The sequence below is a fragment of the Pavona decussata genome, unplaced genomic scaffold, assembly GCF_977016875.1.
Source record: "Pavona decussata unplaced genomic scaffold, jaPavDecu1.1 SCAFFOLD_98, whole genome shotgun sequence".
In the NCBI taxonomy this organism is placed as follows: domain Eukaryota; kingdom Metazoa; phylum Cnidaria; class Anthozoa; order Scleractinia; family Agariciidae; genus Pavona; species Pavona decussata.
This window is the reverse complement of record NW_028145514.1, coordinates 1,569,239-1,581,371: the sequence shown is the minus strand read 5'-3', so window position 1 is coordinate 1,581,371 and position 12,133 is coordinate 1,569,239. Positions and strand designations below refer to the sequence as shown.

At 37.0% G+C, this 12,133-nt stretch overlaps 1 protein-coding gene across 1 annotated transcript; it reads left to right on the top strand.

Moving 5' to 3' along the window:
- The first annotated feature begins 11,086 nt into the window (after positions 1–11,086).
- On the top strand, positions 11,087–12,133 carry LOC146472579 (melatonin receptor type 1A-like). Its single transcript, XM_085119220.1, has one exon. It carries the CDS (start codon positions 11,087–11,089, stop codon positions 12,131–12,133), a length of 1,047 nt encoding a protein of 348 aa, XP_084975346.1.

The following is a 12,133-nucleotide window of genomic DNA, read 5'->3' as shown; positions in this document are numbered from 1 at the left end:
TGGAAGATTGCTTGAACAGCGTATGCTTCTCATTTGCATAGCAACATCGGCTTAGCCGGAAGAACAACAAATGCAGTAGTTCATTCCAGGAGAAAGTCTTACTGTCAGTGAAAGAGTAAATACAAGCGCCTCTGCACTTTCTCGTCCATTAACTCAATGGCCGTCGATAAAATCGGGAAAATGGAATATTCCGGAACATCCCGAAACTGGAAAAATAAAAAAAAAATAAGATACAAAATAATAATAATAATAATAATAATAATAATAATAATAATAATTGATTTCCAATTATGTTATTGAATTTTAGTGCATGCAACCATACTTGTACAGTACGCTTAGAGTCATGTTGATTGTAAAATTTATTTTATTATTCGTTATTCAATAAAATAGATCATTACTATTACATGATAATAATAATAATAATAATAATAATGATAATAATAATAATAATAAAGGAAAAATGCTAAACAAAAACAAAAAAACTAAGTGTGTGTACATTGATATCTTTGTTTAAAATGAAGTTTATTGTGTCCTAAAGAAATTGATATAAGAAGAAGTACGGAGTAGGTGAGATGGTAGGATAAATGGGGTGTTGTAACTGACCACACTGAATGAAGGCGCATGTAGTTCCCGCCGTTTGCAGCACGTGTTTATCGTCGTGTCCGCTGCGCCAGAAATGAATCAGTTCCAGCTCCGCTGACCAAAAAATCAATTTCCTAATTTTTGGAATGGAACTAAAAGTCGTTCGTGCAGTCTTTTTCCCAAAACTCTCCCCGGGCTCCTTGCGTCTTCGCCTGGGGTCTGACCGTTTTGTACTTGTACTCCTTTGTTGCTCGCTCGGGACTTAAGATCGGGAGCTTGGACCCGTTTCCCGAACGAAAGCCACGAAACCTTCTCTGGCCTTCCATGCTATTTTCAATGGATTTTATCTAAAAAAAACTGAAGGCAAGCCTAACAGGAAACTTAGTTCATATGAAAAATAGTTATAAGCGCAGAAGTCAGCTTTGTAAACTTCACGGCTCAATTGTTTAAGGGGTAGATAACACTATCCACCGAATAAATCACTACCCAATGGATAGCATAGTTTGTTTTAACACAAACTGCAAGGCTGATACTACGTGAAAGAGTTGACTTTGCGAGACAACAACAACTTGATAAGACATAGGTTTTGTTGCATTTTATTTGAGCTGGCTCTGTTACTGGTTTCATATAGAACTGCTACACCGTGCTGACGAGTTCCAATAAGAACGAAACAGCTGTCCACGGTTGCAGCCCTGTTTTGTCGGTTTCTGTCGGGTTGTTGTCTCGCAAGGTCAACTCTTTCACGTAGTATCAGCCTTGCAGTTTGTGTTACAGTTTATTTTTGGCTGATTAGGTCTCTTGTAGATCCTACGTCAACTGAAAGCATTATCGTTCGCGGTCCTTTGCAGTTTTCACGTATAGTTCGTGTTGTTAGCACTTATCCACTGCATAGTAATTTATGTGGAGGATAGTACTTGCGCCTTCATTCAGTGTGGTCAGTTACAACACCCCATTTATCCTACCGTCCTTCTTCTTATATGAATTTCTTTCGGATACAATATAACCTCATTTTATATAAATATATATACTCACACTTATAATTATTATTATTATTATCATTATTATTATTATTGTTGTTGTTATTGTTATTGTTTTATTTTTCCTTCATTTTTATTTATTTATTTTGTATCTTAATTTATTATTATCATCATTATTATTATTATTGTTATTATTATTATTATTATTATTATTATTATTATTATTATTATTATTACAATAATAAGAATAGCATTGTAACTTTATGGTATTTGTTTTTTTTTTCTTTAAAAAATTGTGATTGAAAGTAACCTCTTTTTTAATCGAAATGAATTGTAAAAAGGTTTTAATAGTTCTACTTTTAACTTGTAAATAGCAATTTGCTTGGAATATATTTATAAAGAGATTACTATTATGTCTATTTTATTGAATAACTTTTCAGTTTATTATTATTATTATTATTATTATTATTATTATTATTATTATTATTATTATTATTATTATTATTATTATTTGTTTTTCGTGTTCCGGAATGTTCCATGTTCCGAGTTTTATCGACGGCCTAACTCAATAGGCAAAAGGCGAAAGAGAATGGGAGAAAATGTACCGCAAAACAATTCCATTTTGGAATCATATTAGTGAACTATAGCAACAGGCATTCTCTGCCTATTTCAGAGGATGGAGAAAGGTCAGAAAGGAGAGCTGAGTTTTCACTAGACTTTTTCAGAGCCCTCCTGCTTCTGACTGACTGTCTGGTCTACATACAAATATGGATACAACTAAGCTGACTCGCACTACGTACACTGAGTAAACTCTCTCGTTCCAACTGACACCGTGGACACAGTTAAGACAATCCGGTAGCGTCCATACTGATTTTGTCTGGGAAAGTGAAAGCTTGCAGCTGGTTTGGAAACAGAATTTCAGAGCTTTCGGCATAAGATTTTCTGTCAGTGTTTGTTGTGAATGGTGATGTTTTATCGGCGGCCGTGTTGGAAGATTGATTTGATCTCCACTTCAGCTAAATTTCTGAAATTACCCGCCTTAAGATCTGTCGACGACGAGTGTTAGCGGCGGACGGGCTGGAGATCATGTGTACCTTGGACTGAATAATAAATACAAAATTGGTACAACAGTCGTCTCAGGATTCAACAGCACGTTTCCTTGACCGGTATTTATGTTATGACAACTTTGACTATGTAAAAGTTTGGAAATTTTTTTCTGTAGCGTGTCTCGTTCAAAAAATAGAATTTACGTTTCACGCCGATTAATGGACAAAGTTGCTTGATAGCGAGAATTGCTTTGTCGTTTGTAAAAGACTAGTACTGCTACCGCGACCAAGAAAAACTCATTGATGTGAGCAAATATAAATAGCTTTTCAAAGTGATCAACAAACGTTTGTTCAACTTTGACACACGAGCAATTTAAAGTTGTCGAAAACCTTGCCATTCCGGGTAGCACTCGTCTTGTCGTATCAGTCAAAAATTAACATAAATTTTATTGTAAGTATCAGTACACGCCGTCATTAATTTTGTCAGTAGTTAACTCTCTTTCTGAGTGTAGGGTCGGCATGAAGCCCATTTTGCGAAAGACCCGAAAACATTTTGGGTGAATAAGAACTTATTTTCATTGTTTCAACCGATTTTTCAACCGACTTCTGTTAAGAAACATTCATCACCTGAAAGACACTTATCAGGCCCGGTAGTTACCGGGACTTTCGAGAAACGGGCTCCTAGTCCGATCACAAAGAGGACTGTATATTTCGACTTTCACAATCTTTATTTCTCTTTCTCTTTCCGATGTTTACAATCTGCAATCTATTTCTATTCTGTTTCACTATCTTAGACGCCACAATCTTTGAATACATATAACAATAAACACGCTCTATGATGACAGATAAGTCTAGACAAATTCAAACATGTAAATCAAACTTGGTTATTCTCGCACACATCAAGTTGACGTTTAAGGCAAATTAAAGTTTGAAATTAAAAAGACAAATGAACAACATAAAGGGTGAAAATGCAATGAAAGCAACCTGTTTGTTAATGAATTGCTAGAATAAATCGACATTTGTTTAAGAAAGCATACTATCAATCCGGGCATTTTCGCCTGATATGGACACTGCGTCTCTCCACGGATGATCACTGCCACGTCACGTGATCAATTTAAACCAATCAGACCCGGAGAAAATTTACTGGTGAGCCATATGAGAAATTAGTATTCACGCTGTAATTACTATTAAACATGTGTAGCTTCAAAAACCGCTGATGTATGAAAAACTTTAGCTGCAGATATACGATTGAGTGTGTTTGATTATTGAACTATATTTGACTTTTCCTAAAGTATCAGTAAAATAGTTTGAGAACCTCACTATATTCTAAACATTTCCAGCGGCATCACTTAGAAGACCAATTATATATATCCATGTAGTTTGCTGTTGATTCCATATATATGAGATTTTCCTCGACAGATGTAAATAATAAAAAGCTAAACCTATGCCGTTACTAGCTGTTTTACTGTATTCTGGTTCTAAAGCCGGGAAGCGACTTTGGCCAGTTATTCGTATTTTCACTTATTAATAATTTGCTTTGCAAGCCTGTCGGTGAGGAACCTAATACGCAAACACGAAGGTAATGACAACGGACGCTAAAAACAAAGAAAAATAAAAGATTAAATGAGCAAAATAATGCCTCTGTGTCATGAAAAATCTTAATGCATTTCTTTGACGTCCTCGGCAGACTAAACCAACATGAAATCATCAAATTAAAAGTTCTTTGGAAAACAGAAACTGGAAACGCTGTTTCTACTTATTATGTTCCCACATAATTCAGTTACATGCTACAAGAAGAACGGTTTCCAATCATCACGCAATAGACCAGATAATGTGGGTATGTATTTCTAGGTAAAGAGTTTTCGTTGCCGTTGCCGTCGTATGGCTGCGTAATGTCCCTAATGATGAGTCGCAACGTGAAGAAGTTAAAAAGTCGAAATTAATCGTTGTTTTAAAAGTGATCTACGCGGTGGCTGTTTCTAAAGCTTTCCGATAACTTAGCTGTTGCCATTTTTAATAATCCTCCTATCGTGAGTTATAACACTATTACAACTCACGATAGGTGGAACAAGTTGACCAAGTTGGCGCAATTTGCAATCAGAGCCAATGCTTCATGGAATTGTAGCAACACACTCTACCTTCCCAGGATTAAGGGATTAAGGGATGTTCAATACAAACGGCGAACGTTTTCAGAAAGGAGGCCAGAAATCGTGCACAACAATTCTGGTGGCAAACAGAAAATACCAGAAATTAATGTCCCGTCGGCTTATACCAAAAACAGTTCGCTTCATCTTTCTATAATTGCCACACTTATGGACTTCTGACACGATCCGATAGATTGAAAATTCAGCTCTAGCTTAATGCACACTAGGTTATGGGCATTACGACCAATAAGAAACAACCTCCGTTTCTAATTGCACGATAATCTATATCCCTTTATTAACTCATCTACACCTGTCAACTACACCTTACAAGCTGCACTCACTTATGAAGGACACAAAGGTTAGTTCGTTGTTATCCACTGTCAAGTTACCGACACGACTGTTGGCTGAACAGTTGTCTTAAGCTAAAAATCATCCTTTTTTTGGATCGTTGCTAAGTCATCATTTGCCGAAGGTGAGTGTGATTTACCAGTAGATGAATGTACTGTTGTCAAAGTGCAAGAAACATCGCTAAAAAATTTTGTCGTCCATAAGAAATCGAAAATACTGATTTAATTGACAGGAACGTGATATAAGGTTCAGTAAAGACAATACTGAGTTGTTAGTCTTAACACAGGAAACATTTTCTCGGCATTTTTTTATGTTAAGTTTTTAAAAGTTGTGAGATTTTTACCTCGGTAAGTTTCCGTTGTAAAAAAAACCCGGCAAAACAGTCTTGTCAGGATTGAACAGCACGTTTTCTTAAACGGTATTTATATTACCACAGCTTTGGCTATGAGGAAGTTTGGAGAATTTTCTGTAGCAAGTCGTCTTCAAAAATCAGAGTACAGGTTTCACGCCGATTTATGGACAAAGCAGATTGATAGAGAAATTTGCTCTGCCGTTTGTAAACGACTAGTACTGATACGGCGATCCAGGAAAACTTGTAGATGTGAGCAAACATACATAGCCTTTCAAAGTCATCAACAACCGCTTGTTTACCTTTTACCCACAAGCAAGTAAAAGTTATGGAAAAACTTGCCATGCAGGATAGCGGAATTCTTGTGGTATCGTTCAAAGAATAACTTAGATTTTATTGAAAGTATAACACGCCGTCAGTTTTGTCAGTAACTCTCTTTCTGAGAATAGGGTACATGAAGCCCATTTTTCGAAAGACCAGATAACCTTTCGGGTAAATAATTAGTACTTATTTTATTTCCTTTAAAATAAGGCAAGAATTTTTGGTTAAAACTTGCGTATATGTTACCTAAATTTATGAATAAATCTGACCTTGGGTTTAAAAATAACATTAATGTTTTTCCGTTCGGGGCATTGGCACACAAAATAATTTTCAGTTATCGGGACGTTTAAGAAACGGGCCCAGTAAAAGAAAAACGTATAAAAAGTCGAATTCACAAAATAAAATTCGACAAGGGATAAAAAGTGGGAGAGTGACAGACTGTAAAATGGTATGCAAATTTCTCCTAGACTTTAATCACCTTTTGGCAATTAAATAAATAAAATATTTCGTGATCTTTTAGACTCGTGCGTAAAAACATTTTTGCAAACAGTCACGGAGGGTAGAGGCCAATAACCGTTTTTCTTAACGTTCAGTGTTTCTTTACGTTTATAACTGGAAAATAAAAGAAGAAATCTTACTTTGCCGTCAATGGTCTGAATTGCAGCTGTTTACTCTGTGCAAGGTTAATATTCTAAGCTCGTCAAGTTGACGTTTAAGGCAAATTAAAGTTTGAAATTAAAAAGACGAATGAACAACATAAAGGGTGAAAATACAATGAAAGCCATCTGTTTGTTAATGAATTGCGAGAATAAATCGACGCTTGTTTAAGGACGAGTATTATCCAGTGTCTCTCAGCTCCACGGATGATCACTGCCACGTCACGTGATTAATTTAAACCAATCAGACCCGGAGAAAATTTACCGGCTGGTGAACCATATGAGATATTGGTCACATTGTATTTACATGCGAAGCTTCAAAAACCGCTGATGTATAAAAAACTTTACCTGCAGATATATGATTGAGTGTGTTTGATTATTTAATCCAAAAACTTGACCTATATTCGACTTTTCCTCAAGTATTTTAATAGTTTGAGTACCTAACTCACTGTATTTTAGATATTTCCAGCGGCGTAACTTAGAAGACCAAACATATATATCCATGTAGTTTGCTGTTGATTCCATATAAGATTTTCCTCAACAGATGTAAATAATAAAAACCTAAACCTATGCAATTACTGGCTGTTTTACGGTCTTCTGGTTCTAAAGTGGAAACGACTTTGAAGAGTTATTCGTATTTTAACTTAGTCCGCGTTGCAAGCCAGTCCATGAGTGGTTTTATAAGTTTTGGCGTTTAAAGTCCCCGTGTAAATAAGGATGACAGAGAAAAATTGGAGGATTCGCCCGTGAGTGAAAAAGAAAAAAAAAAGGAAAACCCAGGCGAACGCTTAAATTCTACGCGAGCTAGTTGAAAGGAGCTACCGTGAACATCACCACCAGTGTGTCAAAACAAGTGCGCATGTCATCATCAATTAACCCAAAATACTAATTGCGAGTAGCAATCTTACGTACACACCCCATGTAAGTGACGGCTTGACCCGTGGTGGTATAAAATCATACCTTTTTTAATAACAAAATACATCGGAAGTTTTCCAATTCTGCAAGTTTATGATTCCCTCAATTTCTCTCCCTTTAGATTTTATTTTGCACTGTTTCTTTGCTCTGGTACCCGATTTTGAATGAAGCTCTAAACGCCGGTTACTCAGACACGAAGGTAATGGCAATGGACGCCAAAACCAAAGCAGTGGCTCTGCACCGACGTACGTTAAAACTTTGAGTACATTTCTAGTTGACGTCCTTGGCAGATTAAAACAATGTGAAATGATCAAATTAAAAGTTCTTACGAGATCATGGCCTCCAACGTTGTTTCTACTAATTATGTTCCCATATAATTCAGCTACATGCTACAAGAAGAACGGTTTGAAATCATCGTACAATAGACCAGACAATGTGGGTAAGTATTTCTAGGTGAAGCACAGACTGCAGCTCAGAAGAGCGCTCCATGGTGCGTGTAGTCTGGAATAAAAAACACCCTCCAAATTAGGTTTGTCTTAATACATGAAAGGCGAGCATTTAAAGTCGATAAATTTTGGTGCTTCTCATATTTGACAAATTTGGAAACGAAATTTTGGTATTTTTCAGTTTTAAAAACATTACAATTTGAAACAGCGATTTGGGCTGAGTGTGATGGCCGTCAGACGTACTTTTTGTGTCCGCCTGACTCAACACCATAGGCAGAGGCCTGCAATGTACCACAAAAAGATGTGTTTTTTGAAGTAAGGCGATTTATAACAACGTTAACGGAAAAATGTTCTAAAAAACTTAAATAGTAGCACTATAAAGCAGCCAAAAAGTTTTTTAAAAATTGTTTGTTTCGCTCGAAAATGCCTCAAACCTTTTTTAAGGCACGAAAGCTGAGAAACACAGTTCAAGAGCTTCCGATGAATTAAAATATTTCCTAGTATTAACACGATTACTGAAGTTCATAAGAATATGCAAAAACCTTCCTTAATGGATTAACGTAAAAGCCGTAAAAGCCTTATATTAGTTGGAAGGGTTTTTAGCGGCTTATTGTTTTGGCGGAGGGCTTATTCAAGGGAAACGTTATGCTTGAAAACTTGTCAGATTTAATTAGCACCGTGACTGAAACCCAGCTACTCCTTAACAGTCCATGAACTTATATAAAGAAAGGCTTATCACTGGAAAACTTTTTGTGTCTGAGATTTGGGAGAATGTGAGGGATGGGGACTTATACTTTTTGCGAAGGACTTATACTGGGGATTTTATGCGAAGATTTAAGGGGCACTCTAACGTTTTTGAAGGATTCACGTGAAACAACCCGCGCGGACAATTAATCCCATTTAACGTAATAAATGTATTTAATTCGCAAGTAGAACTGTACCCTTCTGTCAAGTTTAAATCGTTTCTCAGTAAACAGAAGTATAATTTAATTCTCTGCATGCTTCTCGTTCATACTTCTCGTTCATACTTTTACTATACTTTTACTATGGCATTCGCTCCTGATTGGTTTTTTTTTATTTTTCTTTTTTAAGTAGTTTTATATACATTTTTTTAAATTTTTTTTATTTTTACATTTTACATTTTATTATATATTTTTACTTTCAATCATAACTTATTATAATCGAAGTAATACTCCTATTGTTAAAATACATATTGTGCTTTTGCAATTATTGTAATGCGCATTTGATCATCTTGTCATGGAAAATGCGCAATATAAGCGAATAAATTATTATTATTATTATTATTATTATTATTATTATTATTATTATTATTATTATTATTATTATTATTATTATTAAAGCAAACACCTTAAAGTGTTACAGGCTTTTTTGTGGACGTCAAAACTAAGTATAAGGCAAGCGCGATCGTCATCTGAATTGTATCACTAAAGGAAGCCCAAATTTCTTCAGCATTAAACTCAAGTGATTTGAACCTTTTTCTGGTTTGTTAACGGCGGTACTCGTTCATCGATTCTTCTTCAGGACAGCATATACTAAATATTACAACTGTGGTTGTAAAAAAGGCTCCTGTGAGCCAACTCGAGAATGCAGAAGTGAATAGTGATAACCGTAAAGCAGTACTCCCATCAAACTACGCTACAAGGATTCGTGGACGCCATGCCGCATTTCGGGAAAGCATTACGTATAAATTTATTTGCTTAACGCTCAAAACAATTAAATTACACATGCACTCTGATTCCTTTCAATACGCGAAGCAACGCAAAGGTGCCGAAGTGTACGTTCTTTTGGTGGTTTACTTGGCTGCCAATCGACCAAAAAAGCGTCCAGTTTTTCTTCCAAGAACCTCCGTAATTTTGTTTTCCTCGCGTCGTGTTCTTGCCGAATTAAACTTGATACATGTGAACGCCTTGGTTGCCTAGCACCTGACCGAAATCTTGCCGGTGTTTTCAGCATAGTAATCTTCCTTTCTACGTTCAAACGATGACTTCTGTCAGCGTTTTATTATAACATCGGAAGAAGCTTTCAATCTTGCTAAAGATGCTATTTTGGCCAAGTGAACGTAAATATAGAAATGCGTCATGCGTTGCGGTACTCAGTAGACTCTCAGTGATTGTCGCTATGAATTAGCAAATTTTCAGTGTTTACGTTTGTTCTGGTGAATCGATCTTTTCTTTCACACTGGACCCCGAAAGAAATTTATTGCGAAGTTTTAGTTTCCGATTTTACCCTTAAACTTTCACCGCGGTCGGAGATAGAAATGCGTGAAGTGTTGAGTTCGGCTGTATGTAAATTCAGTGTTGACCTTATGATCTTATCGATTTATACGTTTGACACCGAAGAGAGATTTTTAAAACGCACTGTAGAATTTCCGATTCTTTCACTCACGTCGTTTCCTTGGATTTTTAGTGTAAGCTCCTTTAAAGGTTTCATGTTTGCGTTTGATGTTTGTTGAAACGAGCAGTTCCGCCTATCGAAGTGTTTCCTCTCTCGTAGATGCTCTTTTGGCTCGTTTCCTCCCCAATGAACAAGACGAACCAAAAGAGCGTCTGTGAGAGAGGCTAATCGAAGTCGAACTTTTGGAAAACATCCATGCTCAAAGGAAGTTGCCCCTTTGTTTCGGTAAATGGAAGGATTTAGCAGACAACACACCTACTAGCTGTTTTCTTTTAAGAATATATTATTCGTTGCGTTCAGATTTGACGTCCTTGTTTTTTGTCCCGTAATGGCGGCTGATGGTGAATACATAATAATAATAAATAATAATAATAATAATACATTTATATAGTGTCTTTTCCCAGTGGTCCAAAAACGCTCCACAGATGGGAAATTATAAATACAGTACATAAATATAGTACATGCACTATACGTAGACTAATGAATAATTTATGTTTTTGATTAAATTCCGATTCAATTAAGATAAAGTTTACGACACGTCGAGCGACCGAGCGAGTGACCTCCAGTTCCCAGAGCCTACGATCCTTTGGTCAGCAGTTGGATCCCATGTTACGATTACTCATTCATTGCGCATCCGCGCATTTACGAGTTAAAATCTATCTGTATTTAGGTTCATCGCCAACGTTTCAACCCGAAAGATAACTGAGTGTCTATAAATAACCCTTACATATTTCCATGCCGAAAGTTAGAGCACATTTATTTTAACTTTCTATACGTATTTCAAATCCTGGCTATATATTAATTTAAAATTTATTTTCACAGTTCAAAGATATCAAAAGAAAGCTAACAAGAGAGAGGAAACAAGCAGTTGCTTATAGCAACGTACAATGGCTGCCTCCTTGGACGAATACCCACAGCTGATTTTTGACTTGGCTCACCGCAGCACCTCAGTACGGATAATAGAATCCGCCCTTCTCGCTCTCCTCGTCATCGTAGCCTTTGTTGGCAATTTTATGGTCTGCGTCGCCGTTTTCAAAAGCGTCCGTCTCCGCACGGTTCCAAACATGTTTGTAACGAACTTAGCTGTTAGCGACATTTTGATGGCGACCATTTGCATGCCAATTTCTCTGCACGTGCTCATTTCAGGAAAGTGGCCGTTTAGCGCGGTGGTTTGCGATCTGCAGGGATTCTTCATGTTCTCATTTGGCATAGTTTCGCAAACGACTATGACAGCAATTGCCGTGAACCGTTACTTCGCTGTGTGTCGTCCATTCGATTGCAAAGTCATTTTTACCAAGAGAAATGTTTTGCTAATAATCGCTCTTCTGTGGCTTTTACCGAGTATCGCCAGCGTCCCTCCTTTGGTGGGCTGGGGATATTACGCATTTAACGCGGGTAAGGGGTTCTGTATCTACCCCTTCAACGTCAATATGATCTACACAACTATTGTACAGCTTCTCTTCATCGCTTCTCCAATGGGACTCATCGGGTTCAGCTACACTAAGTGCTTTTTCGCCATCAGATCCAGCAACCGTCAAGTCGCACAGATGGACGACAATCCGCGCCAGGCAGAGCACGAATCGAGAAGAAAGCGCGAAATTCGCGCCACATTGACGATGGTGTTATCTACTCTGGGCTTCCTTTTGTGTTGGATACCGGTATCTGTTATTGACTTTATTGATGTGTTCACTGGAGGCGGGAATTTACCGCGCTCAGTTTTCATGCTGAACGCTTTTCTCATCTTCACATCAAGCACTATCAACCCGTTTATCTATTGGCTGTCAAACCGCGACTTCCGAAATGCATATCGGGAAGTATTGCTGTGCGCTGAGGAAAACGTGATGACACAAAGTGAAATGTCACGCAGCACACGAAGCAATACTGTTCAGCAGACTGTCAATGAACAACTATCCTGTTCGGTTTCCGATATTTAA

Coding starts and splice junctions, on each gene's coding strand:
- LOC146472579 (XM_085119220.1), top strand. CDS start 11,087: ATGGCTGCCTCCTTGGACGAATACCCACAGCTGATTTTTGACTTGGCT.